Source organism: Phocoena sinus, chromosome 5 (genome assembly GCF_008692025.1).
Source record: "Phocoena sinus isolate mPhoSin1 chromosome 5, mPhoSin1.pri, whole genome shotgun sequence".
Taxonomy (NCBI): Eukaryota; Metazoa; Chordata; class Mammalia; order Artiodactyla; family Phocoenidae; genus Phocoena; species Phocoena sinus.
In genome coordinates this window covers 95,123,159-95,135,754 of record NC_045767.1, presented here as the reverse complement: position 1 = coordinate 95,135,754, position 12,596 = coordinate 95,123,159, and the positions used below count along the sequence as shown (strand labels likewise).

The 12,596-nt window shown below is 41.4% G+C and overlaps 1 protein-coding gene across 1 annotated transcript in view; it reads right to left on the bottom strand.

Moving 5' to 3' along the window:
- Nucleotides 1–12,596, bottom strand: part of FRAS1 (Fraser extracellular matrix complex subunit 1) — a 458,507-nt gene that overhangs the window by 42,943 nt on the left and 402,968 nt on the right. The window contains exons 56-59 of the mRNA XM_032632915.1: nucleotides 11,184–11,528; nucleotides 9,491–9,651; nucleotides 8,774–8,921; nucleotides 1,865–2,070 (exon numbers count right to left, since the gene is read on the bottom strand). Coding sequence (XP_032488806.1) covers nucleotides 1,865–2,070; nucleotides 8,774–8,921; nucleotides 9,491–9,651; nucleotides 11,184–11,528 — 860 coding nt within the window. The remainder of the gene's footprint in view (nucleotides 1–1,864; nucleotides 2,071–8,773; nucleotides 8,922–9,490; nucleotides 9,652–11,183; nucleotides 11,529–12,596) is intronic.

Here is a 12,596-nt window from a genome sequence, read left to right as displayed (position 1 = left end):
CAGTAAAATTCCCATAAAATACATAACTAAGACAGGGCTTTTATGAGTCATGAAGGTGTGAAAGACTTGAGTCTCAAATAAGGACGCTATCGATTTTTTTTTTAATTTTTTTGGTGGTAAAGAATGGAGGGAGAATCTCGGGTGACCTGGGATGTGTAAAGTCTTTTTATGCTAAACTTCAAAAGAACTAATCATAAGGCAAAAATTTCACACGTTTGCTTATATCAAAACAAAGATTTCTGTTCAACTAAGAACACCAAGGGCAAAGGTAATAGATGAGTGACAGAGAAAGGCACTATGTTTACGATATCTAAAACATCTAAACACCGGCAAGGATTAATGTTACTATTTAGGATTATTAATATTAAGATCAATATTTAGAATATACAAGGAAGCACTGCAAATCAGTAAGAAAATGACAGCAATACAATAAAATAAGGAACAAAGGATAAAAATAATAGATTTTCATAAGAGAAACTCAATGAACTAACAAGCATATAAAATAGTATTAGAGAAATGCAAATTAAAATGAGATATAACTTTATACATACCAGATTAGTAAACATTAAAAGATGAGTAATTGAAAAAGTGTTGAAGAGTATGTAGGGTTTTAGCAGCACTCATGTACTGCTAGTGACACTTTGGAATGTATTCTGATATTATTTTTTCAAATTAAGTACTTTCATGCCCTGTGGTCCAGAAATTTTGCTGCTGAGTTTTTATCCAAAGAAATCCCCCCTCGGGTGTGTAAGTGGACATATAAGAGGATTTGCACTGCAGCACTGTTAGTGGTGGCAGCATGATAGGAGGTGACTGGGCACTAAAACTGAGGGTCTTCACTGTCTATTGCTGAGTGTGAATGGGTAAAAGGTAGTAAATGCACATCATGAAATGCCAGGCAACAGTTTGAAGCAACAGATTAGATAGACACATAAATGACATGCACAGGTACTAAAACAGATTGCTGAGTAAACGCAGAAAACATTCAAAAAAGATATGACACAGTAGCAGTTTTAGAAATAAAAATTATATACATAAAGAACCAGACATTTTTTAAGAACAAATAGAAAATAAGAGAGATACACATTAAGTACAATCGATTGATTACCTCTGAGGCGGGGAAGGGAACGTAGCTGCAGAGTAGGGGTAAAATGAAATGAATAAATCAACAAAATAAAGAGAAGGGCCTTGAACTGACCAATGGGGACTGCATGCCTTGAAACAAGGGGTACAACTGACTCAATCATCTGAAACTGAGATCCAAAAATGGAGAAATATGATTCTCATTCAATATATGCTTTGGATATATTGCAACCTGGAGGTTGCAAGCTTTGAGTCTGATGCAGCCACACTTAGTGACCAGAGTTTCTCAGGAATTCTTGTGTCCGTATGTATCATTTTTCATTATATTGCCAAGAGAATACTCCACTGTCTTGAATGTGCTCAGCTGAACAGGTGTTCAGTGCTGTACTATTGGTCCTATGCCAGAACGTGTGTTGCCCTGGGACAGCGGCCCAGGTATTAGAGAACTGTCTCCTCCTTCTCCAGATAACATTAGTGGAGTGTGTTCATCTCCCATGTAGGTTCAAATTAAGAGGAGTCCCCAGTCATTTGATTCTGCTAAATTCCAAAAATGTTCTACATCATCTAAATATCCCAGCTCAGCCAATGACATAGGTATTTGGTCATAAATGGGAGACAAAGAAGACAACCACATAGAAGAGATGACATTATTAAAGGAATGAACGGTTAATTAGAAACTTCCTAGGATGTTCAGAATTTGTCTAAATTACTTCACTATGGACAAATAAAAGCATCAGGGAAGGAGGGAATCCCATTCTTCAGCCACCAGGAATCCACTTACTTTCTCCCCTTTGAGAAATGTAATCCGTGAAGAGTCTGTGTTTCTTCTGTCCTCAAAGTCCTCCATGACCTGAGCTGAATGGCCCTGAGTATAGCACCTCACTGAAGACTCGTAGCTCAGGTCCCCACTCCGAATGATGGGTACGTGTAGGACACCCTCCTTCTCCTTCACTAGGAGCAAATCCTTGGCAAACTGCATGCTGGGCACTGGGTGAGCAGAAGGAAAGACGGAGGCATCGTTAGTGGGATGCTGAGGGAGCTGGCTGCCACTTGGCAGGACTGGCAGCCAGTTGGCAGGACGGCTCCACTAAGGGCCACCAGAGGCCGATAAACTACAAGCAGTCAGCAGATTTCAAGGCCTGGCTGCTACTCTCAGGACAAGGGAACTGCTTCCGCTGTGAGTACAGTTCCAGCAAAATAGAACAAATCAAGTTTGCACCAGTTTCTGCTCAGCTTCTTTCTTACAATAGTCACCATCTCAAATACAGACAGGCGATGCAAATAAAGAAATGGGCCACGTGGAAAATCCTGATAGAGACCTGAAGACCCAGAAAAGTTCATGTTCCTTCTAAGGCTACCAAAAGAAAAACAGCAGTGCAAGGCTGATGAGAAATGGCCACTCACATTGGTCCTGGGCCAGGAAGACAAAAGGGAAGAGCAGGGACATCGGTAAAGAGGAAGGAGCAGGTCATGTTTAAAGGGAGTTTTGCCCCTCAGCTTCGTTCTTTTGTTGGCAGGTCTTCCTATTTTCAAACAAAATCAGAGATCTGCATTTTTGTGTCATAGCTCCTCAATTTTAAAATAGCAAGCAATTAAAACAGTAAAAAGAGATTCCATACAGGCCCAAACTATTGGAGCCAAACAAAACACATTCATAAGCTGAATTTGGCCAGTGGGCCCCAGTCTGTGACTACTGCTGTGGGGTTACCTCGTCTTTAACAACTCACATGGCCTCATCTGACTTTAGGGAAGGACCGTAGCCAAATGGTGGTTAAAAACGAGGGCTCTGGAATAAGCGCGTCTGAATTTCCATCCCAGCCCTGCTACTTATTAGCGGAATGACACAGGGCAAGTTACTGAGATTTTCCGAGCCTTGGGCTTTTTTAAATACGTAAATTGGAAATGTTAATATCTAACTTGTAAAATTATTGGGAGGATTGAATTGAATGAGATTAGGTATGCATGGTGCTCAATACAGGATCTGGCAAACAGCAGGCACTCAAATTTGGGTAGAAATTATTTTATTATGGTTTGTATTGCCCCCTATCTCCAGGCTTCTCAATATAATGGATCATGTTTCTATGTGTGCAGACATATAAATAAAAATTGGAATGATTCAAGTATAAAAAAATAATAATGGATCAGTGTTTCTTCCTTACTTTCTACAAGGCTTTAAGTAATATTCTGCATTAAGACATGTCCCCTTTCGAGACCAACATTTTGTTGAGTGCTGGTTATTATTTTCTTAATGGACAATACAAAGAAGTATTCCATCCAGTCATATGTCAAATTAGTGTTTGGGGCTGCAGGAAGCTGACCTATTTCCTGGCTACGTACATCCTGGATGTGCCCTGCCCAACCTGAAAGGAAGGAACAGAAGGGGTGAGCACCAAGCTCTCTGCAAGTCAATATGTAGAAAGCTCTCTTTGCCTCCAGCTTGTCCACTGCTCAGAACTGTTGGCATTAGCAAATATAAAACAAATCCATTATCTGAGCTAAGCCTAACAGTTACCATTTATCACTAAAGAAAAACCCAGAAGATACCTCTAAAAAGAAGATGAGTGACTTTGGCATCAGGTCCTGCACGTTACTCATTTGGGGCTCTTTCCATCCAGTCCTATTAAGAGGTGGGTGGGAATGACATGACCTTGCATGAGGACAAGAAGGAAGCTTGTTGCCAGGTAAAAAGCAACACAAGCAAGAAAGCCTTTCTACTCATGGCAGATTTTATCTAATGCTTTGGATTGATTTTTCTTGCTGGTCTGACAGGAATCAAGTTGGAGGTGAGTTAAAAGCTAAGTGGTAATGTTTGGGTTTTGTCATGTATTAATCAACCCCAGATTCCTCTTGAGATGCAAAAGACTCCTTTCCCTCTATTTAACATGTATTAACCTTTACTCCTATGCCTATCTGCTTAAAAAAAAAAAAAAAAAGGAAAAGAAAAGAAAAGAAAGCAGTGGGTGAACACCCCTCATGATTGCCTTCTGGGAAAAATCCCTGCTTTTAAGGAGCCCCCAGTTCAGTGGGAGACAAGCGGAGCCAATGGACAGGCAATGGGTGGGTTTGGAGACATTTATCTGAAGGGGGTTATGGCATACAAAGGGCCCAGCCCAGGTCAGGCATTGTGTTAAGGGCTTCCATACACATCATTTCTCATCCTCTTGACAACCCTGCAAGGCACTGCAGTCTCTACAGGAAGTAGGGGTGCCGTCCGTGGGGTGTCATTTCTGCCTGACTGCAGAACCCCTTCGCTTTCCACATGGATGAGGTATATGAATGGGAAATGGAAACCACTCTGTGAAGGCTTATGGGCTCACACTGGGTATCATGCACTATTGTCAACACCTCTCTGAGAAAATCAATTTGTAGTTATCTTCTTATTTGTGTAAGTCTTGTGTTTTGAAATAGATTTCAGGACTCTGCTCTATACTACTAGGTAACCCCAGTGCTGGGCACAAGTCTTAGGCATGGAAACTGTCAACCAACGCTGTTCCCCGCTAATCTTCTTAGTAACTGACAAAGTGAGTGCAGACACCAACTGCCTGGAATGCAGTGGCCTCTTTATGGGTGATGGTTAAGTCTGAGATTTAGGAAAAAGCCCGGCTCTGGTTCTTTGAGTTAATGAGTAGGTGGGACACAGCTACATACATACACAGGGATGCGGTGCGGCAGCGGCTACAAGGCCTTTCTTGCCTTGCTCAGCAGCCTTCAGGGCAACACCAAAGTCTAATTCCAGGTATCAGAGCAGAAGACAAAGGTAAAAACAGAAAATGTTCTGAGACGAGCTACTTAGATGATTTAAGGGCCTGAAATCGGCCCGGTGGAGTAAGATAAAAGGAGCTGAGGTCACTTTGAAAGGCTGGAAGCTGACTCTATAAGGATCTTGAGTGACATTAAGCATTGTTACATAGAGCGGCAGTGGCCAGCTAAAACTGCAAAATGAAAAGTCAGCATGGTAGAGCATAAAACCAGAAGGCTGGACTCGTACAGAATAGACCTGGGCTTTAACTCTCACTCCCTCACCTCCTCTCTGTGTGATCTTAAGTTATTTAACCTCAATTTCACAAGTTGGAGAGGGTTAGAGGTAAAGTAATTAGAGATCTTTCTACCCTAGAATGTGCACATTGAAGGGACTCAACGAAAGCCAGCAGTTACTGGGAAGGATAACCAACAGAGATAATTGGTGAACACTGCAATGGGTTACTGAAATAGATTTGCAGATTTCTTTCTCTGTGATAAAGATCTTGAATGAATATATATTGTTGTAGTCTTCCTGAAAGGTGATATTTTATTTAACATATTCATTTTCTAAGTTTGCAACCCTAATGCCCATCAGTAGAATGCAAGGATAATCTAAATGGAAACTTCTATGTTGATCAGAGTGCAATGAAGTTTGTGTGTGTTACTGGAGTCCCACTGGCAAGTGTGTCAAATTACAGGTGCATCAGGAGGAAAAGAAATTAACATGTAATAAAATCTACTACGTGCCAGGTACTATGGTAGGTATTTTCACATATTTTAACTAATTTAATCCTTACAACAGTCTTATCGGTATATCATTGTTTATAGATGAACAAAATGAGGCTCAGTAACCTTAGCCACTGAGCAAGGAAGTGGTGGGCGGGGATTATATTTCAGGATTTCTGACTTTCCATTCACGTTCCACTTCATCAGAAGGGAATTAACTATCCTTTCATGTAAAAGAATAAGAAGCCTTTCCAAGAATAAAAAGAATAAATGAATTTCCCTTTTTCTTCTTTTTTAACTTCTTTAAGGAAAAAAACTCCCACATATTCTCCAACTTCACCAAATAGAACCTAGTGCCAAGAGTATGAACTTGGAGCCAAAAGTCCTAGAATGCACGCTGGTTCCTCCATTTACTAGACTTTGGGTGTATGTTTACTTCCCTGATTCTCAGTCTCCTTATCCAAAAAATAGAAATAAGAGTAAAATGATAGGATTATGAGAAAATGAGATAATGTTTAATTGATGACTCTGTAAACTCTGAGGTAACATTCAACATAAAACAGTCTAATTGTTATTATCTTGTTCATGGTTAAAAAGTTACCATTTTGTGAATCATAAACTAAATATAAAACTTAGAACTACGAAACTTCCAGAAGCAAACATAGGAGAAAATCTTTGTAACCTTGGCTTAGGCAAAGATTTCTTACATACAACACCGAAAGCACAATCTGTAATAGAAATATCAATAAATGGGAACACTTAAAAGTAAAAAGCGCTTGCTCTTCAAAAGACATTGTTAAGAGAACAAAAAACAAGCAACAGATTGGGATAAAATATTTGCAAAAAACCAAATCTTTGTCCAGAATCTACAGCAATGCAGTAATAGAGGAGAAAACCCAACTTAAAAAATAGGGAAAATATTTGAATAATACTCTGTCAAAAAAGATATATGGATGGCAAGTAATCACCTGAAAAGAGAGCAATGTCATTAGTCGTTCACTACACACCTACTGGAATAACTAAAAAGCCCCACAAAAACCTGATGTGGTTCTCATACAACGCTGGAGGTAATGCAAAGTAGTTACAACCATTCTGGAAAACAGGCTGGCTCTTTCTAATAATGTTAGACGAACACTTACCCATAGGACCCAGCAACCCCACTCCTAAGTACTGACTCCAGAGAAATGAAAACCTATATTCACACCAGTAACTACTCAGCAATAAAGGGAATGAACCACTCATATTTGCAATAACATGGAAGACTCTCAAATGCAGTGTTCTAAGTGAAAGAAGCGAGATTCAAGGTGCTACCTATTACATGATTCCATTTCTATGACATTCTGGAAATGGCAAAACTTCAGGGACAGAAAACAGCTCAACAGTTGCCAGAGCTTGGGATGGGGAGAGGTTGACTACAAAGGGACACGAGAGAATTCTGTAGGATGCTGGAACTGTTCAACATCTTGATCGTGGTGGTGGGTGAATTTTAACTTACGTAAGTTAGACCTCAATAAACCTAAGTCTAAAATAACATACTACTTTGGATATATGCAAATGTATAACAAAAAAACTGCTTAAAATAGTTGTCTTCAGGGGAGGGGAGCTGGAGGGTTTGGAGCCAGGGGTAGAAGGAAGACAATTTTCATAGTACACCTTTTTTGCTGTTTGCTCTTTTTACTGCATAAACGGATAGGTTATTTAAAAACAGAAAATTAAAGATCGCCCTGCTGGGCTGCCAGTTCCTTCTCTGGTGACTCTCTAGTCACTGAAGAGTTTAATCATGGATTCTATATTCATCACCGGGGATGCTGACGAGGGTCCTCCTGCTTGAGGTGAAAGTTGAACTTGATCTTCTCCACCCAACTCTAGAATCTGACAATTCCAGATTTCATCAGTTCTTCCCCAGAAGAACTGGGGAAGTCCTTTTCTGTTCATCCTCTTGTTGCTTAGGTCAGCTCTTCAGTGGGGACTCACATTTTTTGTACAGGTACTTGTGTCTACTCATTCCTGCACATCACCCATAAGACGGCCAGTATTAGTTTCCTCAAACAAAAGTCACACCACTCCTCTGCTCAGAAGCATCTGCTGCTCCCCTTTACCTCCAAATTCCTGACATTGGAACATAAGACCTCTTAGAACTTGTCTCCACCCTGTCTTTCCATTTCATTTTCTTCCATTCACCTCCTGCCAGGCTCAAAGCAAAAGTAAGCATCTCACTGTTCTCCAGATATGTGTCTTTCAAAATTTTATACCTTATGTATACTATAGCTCTCCATTTAACAAAGCTTTATTTTATTATCCATTAGATAAACTAACTCCTACCACACCTGAAGACTCTGTTTAAATATCACCTCCTTTGTGAAATCTTCTATGATTCTTGCACGCATAGTTACCGTTCAGTCCCCTCTGCCCCTACACTACTGGATTTATCACACTATTAAGTCATTTATCATAATATTTTATTTTTTTTCTGTCTAAGGATCTGATCCCCTAACTAGACCTTGAGCTTCTTGAAGACACAACTCAACCAGGCATACCTGGTTGCACTTCACTTTGCAGATACTATGTTTTTCACAAATTGAAGATTTGTGGCAACCCTGCCTTGAACAAGCCTATCAGAGCCAATTTTCCAACCGCATTTGCTCACTTTGTGTCTCTGTGTTACAGGTTGGTAATTCTCCCAATAAATCAAACTTTTTCATTATTATTCTATCTGTTACGGTGATTGTGATCAGTGATCTTTGATGTTACTACTGCACAAAGATTATGACTTGCTGAAGGCTCAGATGACGATTAGCATTTTTTAGCAACAAAATGTTTTAAATGAGGTATGTACATTGTTTTTTAGACATAATGCTATTGCACACTTAATAGACTACAGTATAATGTAAACTTTTATATACACTGGGAAACTAACAAATTCATCTGACTTGCTTTATTGCAATGATCACTTTAATGTGGTGGCCTGGAACTGAACCTGGAATATCTCTAAAGTATGCCGTACATCTTTTTGTGCCTAGCAGATGCCAGAAACAGGAATGATTGTTTCTGTCCCATATTTCTATGTGAAAGTGTGCATGTACTCACGTACACACACACACACACACACACACACACATTTCTTGAATGAAAATGTGAATGAGTTCCAATGTCATATACATGGATGTTAAGGAAAAAATAGAAATCTTGCCTGAACCACCAGCTGGCATCCCCAATCTCTTACCGTCCTGGAATGTGTCATTAATTGCAATGACAGCCTGGAAGGGTTTGGTCAGTTCGGCCCCTTGTGCTGAGCTGAGGAAAACCACAAATGTCTCCAGCCCTTCAATCACAGGATATTGAGTGTCATCCAAGATGGTCAAGGTGCAATACTAGAAGAGAAATCGGGATGTTAACTAGACTTACTGTGGTGTTCGTTTCACAAGATATACAAACATTGAATCATTATGTTGTACACCTGAATCTAATATAATGTTATATGTCAATTATACCTTTAATTTTTAAAAAATTAAAAATTTTTTCTAATTAAAAGAGAGAGGGAAAATCAAAGCAAATCTTAAAGGATGCTCACCAACCAGCACTCATTTGCCTTTGGGAGATTAGGGCAAAGGTGACAATTTGCCTTTCTTCGGTGGTCTTAAAGTAAATTTTTTAAACCCATGAAATGATCATCTCTGTATCACATACCGTAGGTGTTTTGTTTCTAGATATTTGCATCGATCTAGTGCAGTTTCTATCCTAAATCCATGGTGCTGGATATTAGATGCTGAAAATGTCACTTGGAGAGTTTGTCGAAGATCTCTCTAAGTTTGTTCTTTGTGTTTTTGAAGAACGGGAAGATCATAATATTTCGGTATTTTATAGTCCTCCAGAGAGTTTGGAGAACAGACTAAAGACAACATGATCAGACCCATCTGGCTTTTGACCTCTGTATGCGCACCTGCTCAGTGACACCTGGCCCAAAGTCCACCTTCCTAGAGCTGGGCACGTAGTCTACTCCAGGTGTGGCGGAAGCTGGGTCCGAGGGCCGCGTTGCACACCAGACAGACGTGAGGGTGGAAAGGTCAGTCCCGTGGCGGATAACTGGGATCTTCACCGTGCCTGAATTGAGAGTCATACATTTCAGTGGTCAACCCGGAACCAGAAAATGGGTGCGGTTTTCAGAACGATGTCCTCCCTCACAGCAGCGGCAGCTTCAGCCTGCTCGCTTGCCTAGTCCCCCTTCAGTGACGTTCCTGTGCTCCCTCCGAGGGAGGTTGAGAGGCGTCACCATCCCGCTTTGTACTGACAATAAGATCGAGAGCAGACCTGAAGGAGGTCCTCAGGGAGGTGGTGCTGGAGAGACAGCCCTTAGGGGAAAGTGGTTTTGTGGTTTCAAGGAGGAGATTGTTCACAGGAGAAGAACAATGGACCGAGGAGAGGTGGGTCCACTGAAAAACATCTCAAGTCTATTTAGGGAGAAGAAACTCAGAGACTAGGGCCTCAGGGACGAGCTAGAAAATAACCAGTTAAGGAAAAACCAGCTAGGGGACTCTATGGAGCCTGGAGCTGAATGTTCCTAATTAAATGTTCCTAACTGGGTGATTTTCCTATTTTATCTGAGTGGTGCACACATCATTACTTAAACCATACGTGCTTATTGCTTATCTTAGGAAGAAGCGCATCTTCTGGTCGCTGTGACAACATACTTTGTAGGGTCCTAATGATACATGACTAAATTTCTAGCTGTTTTCACAATCAAGGTCAGAGAAAAGCTGCATGACAAGCCCATCAATCATATTTTTCCAGCCAATAAGCTGAGAGGTGACAAGCAGTCATGGCTGGGCATTTGGTGTACGGGAAAGGAAACGTGGTATAATAGAAAGGTCTGGGTTCTAATCCAGCTCTGTCATATTAGCTGGTCTTTGATGATTTATTTAATCTCTCTGGGACTCCATTTGCTTTTATATATAAATGAGAATGAATGGAATGCACATGGCATGGTGGCTGGCATTCAGTAAGTGCTCCAAAATATTAGTTTTCACTATCCCTTAGAATTTCACTTTCAAAGAGATGCAAGGTCTTGATCAGGGGGCTCAGATCAGCAGACACTCAGCACATCCGCTGCCTCTTTTGCAGGATGTCTGACAGCAGCACGCAGAAGACTTTGAGATCCTTGTGGAGCCCAAAGAGGGAAGAGGCCTGGGTGGAAGAAATCTGCCCACTGCCTGCCTTGGGCTGTTATATGAACGAGAAAGTTCCATCTGTTAAGACACTGAAACTTTGCATTTATTTGTTTTGGCAGCTAGCAGTACACGAAATAATTTACCTCCATCCTCAACAGGTCACATTTCCCTCCTTCACAAGCCAAAATGCTTAGCACCACGCCCTCCCTCTGGACCACAGAGGTCAGCCAGTGAACTCTAAGCCAGATCCCTCCCTGCCATCAGTAACCAGAGCAAGACAAGTGGATGGAACTCTCTATTCTTCACTACCTTCCATTCTTGGTCTTGATGCCTAGTAGTACCTGCCTCAGACTGACAACGGTGTCACTGAGGAATGGCATCCTAAGGGCATTCTCAAAACTAAGAGGAAATTGTTCAAGGAAGGGATCAGGGGATGGATGAGGGAACCCCAGAGACGCTTTCCATTACCTGCATCCTCGCTGACAGTAAAAGCCGTGTTGCCCAGGGACACAGTAGAGGCATCATTGGGACCGGTAATGAGCACCTTGGCCGACGCCACACTTCCGATGCGGGCGTTACCGGAAGCATCTGCCAGGGCAATCTCAAACTCTTCTTCCTCTTCATACTCGCTGTCATCGATGAGCATGACATCGCAGGTGGACACGGTGACACCACGTCCGAATATCACACGACTCTCAGCAGACGTCCCTCTCGATTTAAAATCAGAGCCCGATTCTAGAGCATACAGGCTACTTCCCATAGCTGACTTAGGCACCGTGTAGCAAATTGCAGATACAATGCTGCTTGAATCCCCTGAAATACAAACGGCAAGGAAACCAAAGCATTTGTATGAGCACTTCTCAGATTTTGAAATCTCTGGTAATTTGACAGGCTTGATCCTCTCTGGCATATTCCATATTCTGTTCAAACTCTGACATGAAACCTTCCTGCTTTGCAGTTTCTTAAGCCTGTGGTATAAACCACTTGAGGATCTAATGTACCCCAGATACTTCACCAAACAACTTGAAATGGATTTCCTATTCTGTGAATTTTGTGCTCTGTTAATTCACAAGACTCATTGCCCACCATCTAAGACCACAGCGGGTGGAGAGATAAGAGACATATTTGGTACTTTAAGCAGCAAAGTAATTGTGTCCTGAAGGTAGTGCTATGAGCACAGTTCACTGCCTTTCTGAATAAACTTCTGCACTTTAATTCCCAGGGAGAAATAAGCTTGTTTGAAAAGAGGAAGACAAAACACAATAAACCCCAGCTCCCTGAACAAATGACTTTACTTATTAGTGTTGCCACTTCCCTGGGTGACAGCCTGTTTGGGCTTGGCTGGCTGGCCCAGAGCAATCAACGGGGCTTGCTTGTAATCCGAGGGGCATTGCCAAGGGTTGGTGCTCTCTGCAGTGTCCGTCACACTAACACACAGTCTGGCTGGCCCAGAGCAATCAACGGGGCTTGCTTGTAATCCGAGGGGCATTGCCAAGGGTTGGTGCTCTCTGCAGTGTCCGTCACACTAACACACAGTCAGCAGATGCAACAAAATACCCGACGTCATCACTTACAGTCATGTTGTGGCTTTGAATGGGGATTTAATTTCCAGGTGTTTTATAAAGTCTCAATATTGCACAATCATAAATCCATACAATCTTTGTTTTGATTATCCACCCCTGCAGAATTGCCCTTTATTTCTCACACACAGTTTATTTCTCATCTGAGCTCTACGTGGGACACTCACGTAGGAAAACCTTTAAACACATTTTCTGTCTTCTGAGAACTAAGAGAGGAAGCCAGTTCTTACAAATTGTAACTACCCTCCTTGACCAAGGCTGCTAAATATTTATGGATTGGGTGATTGATTAAAAATCCCAG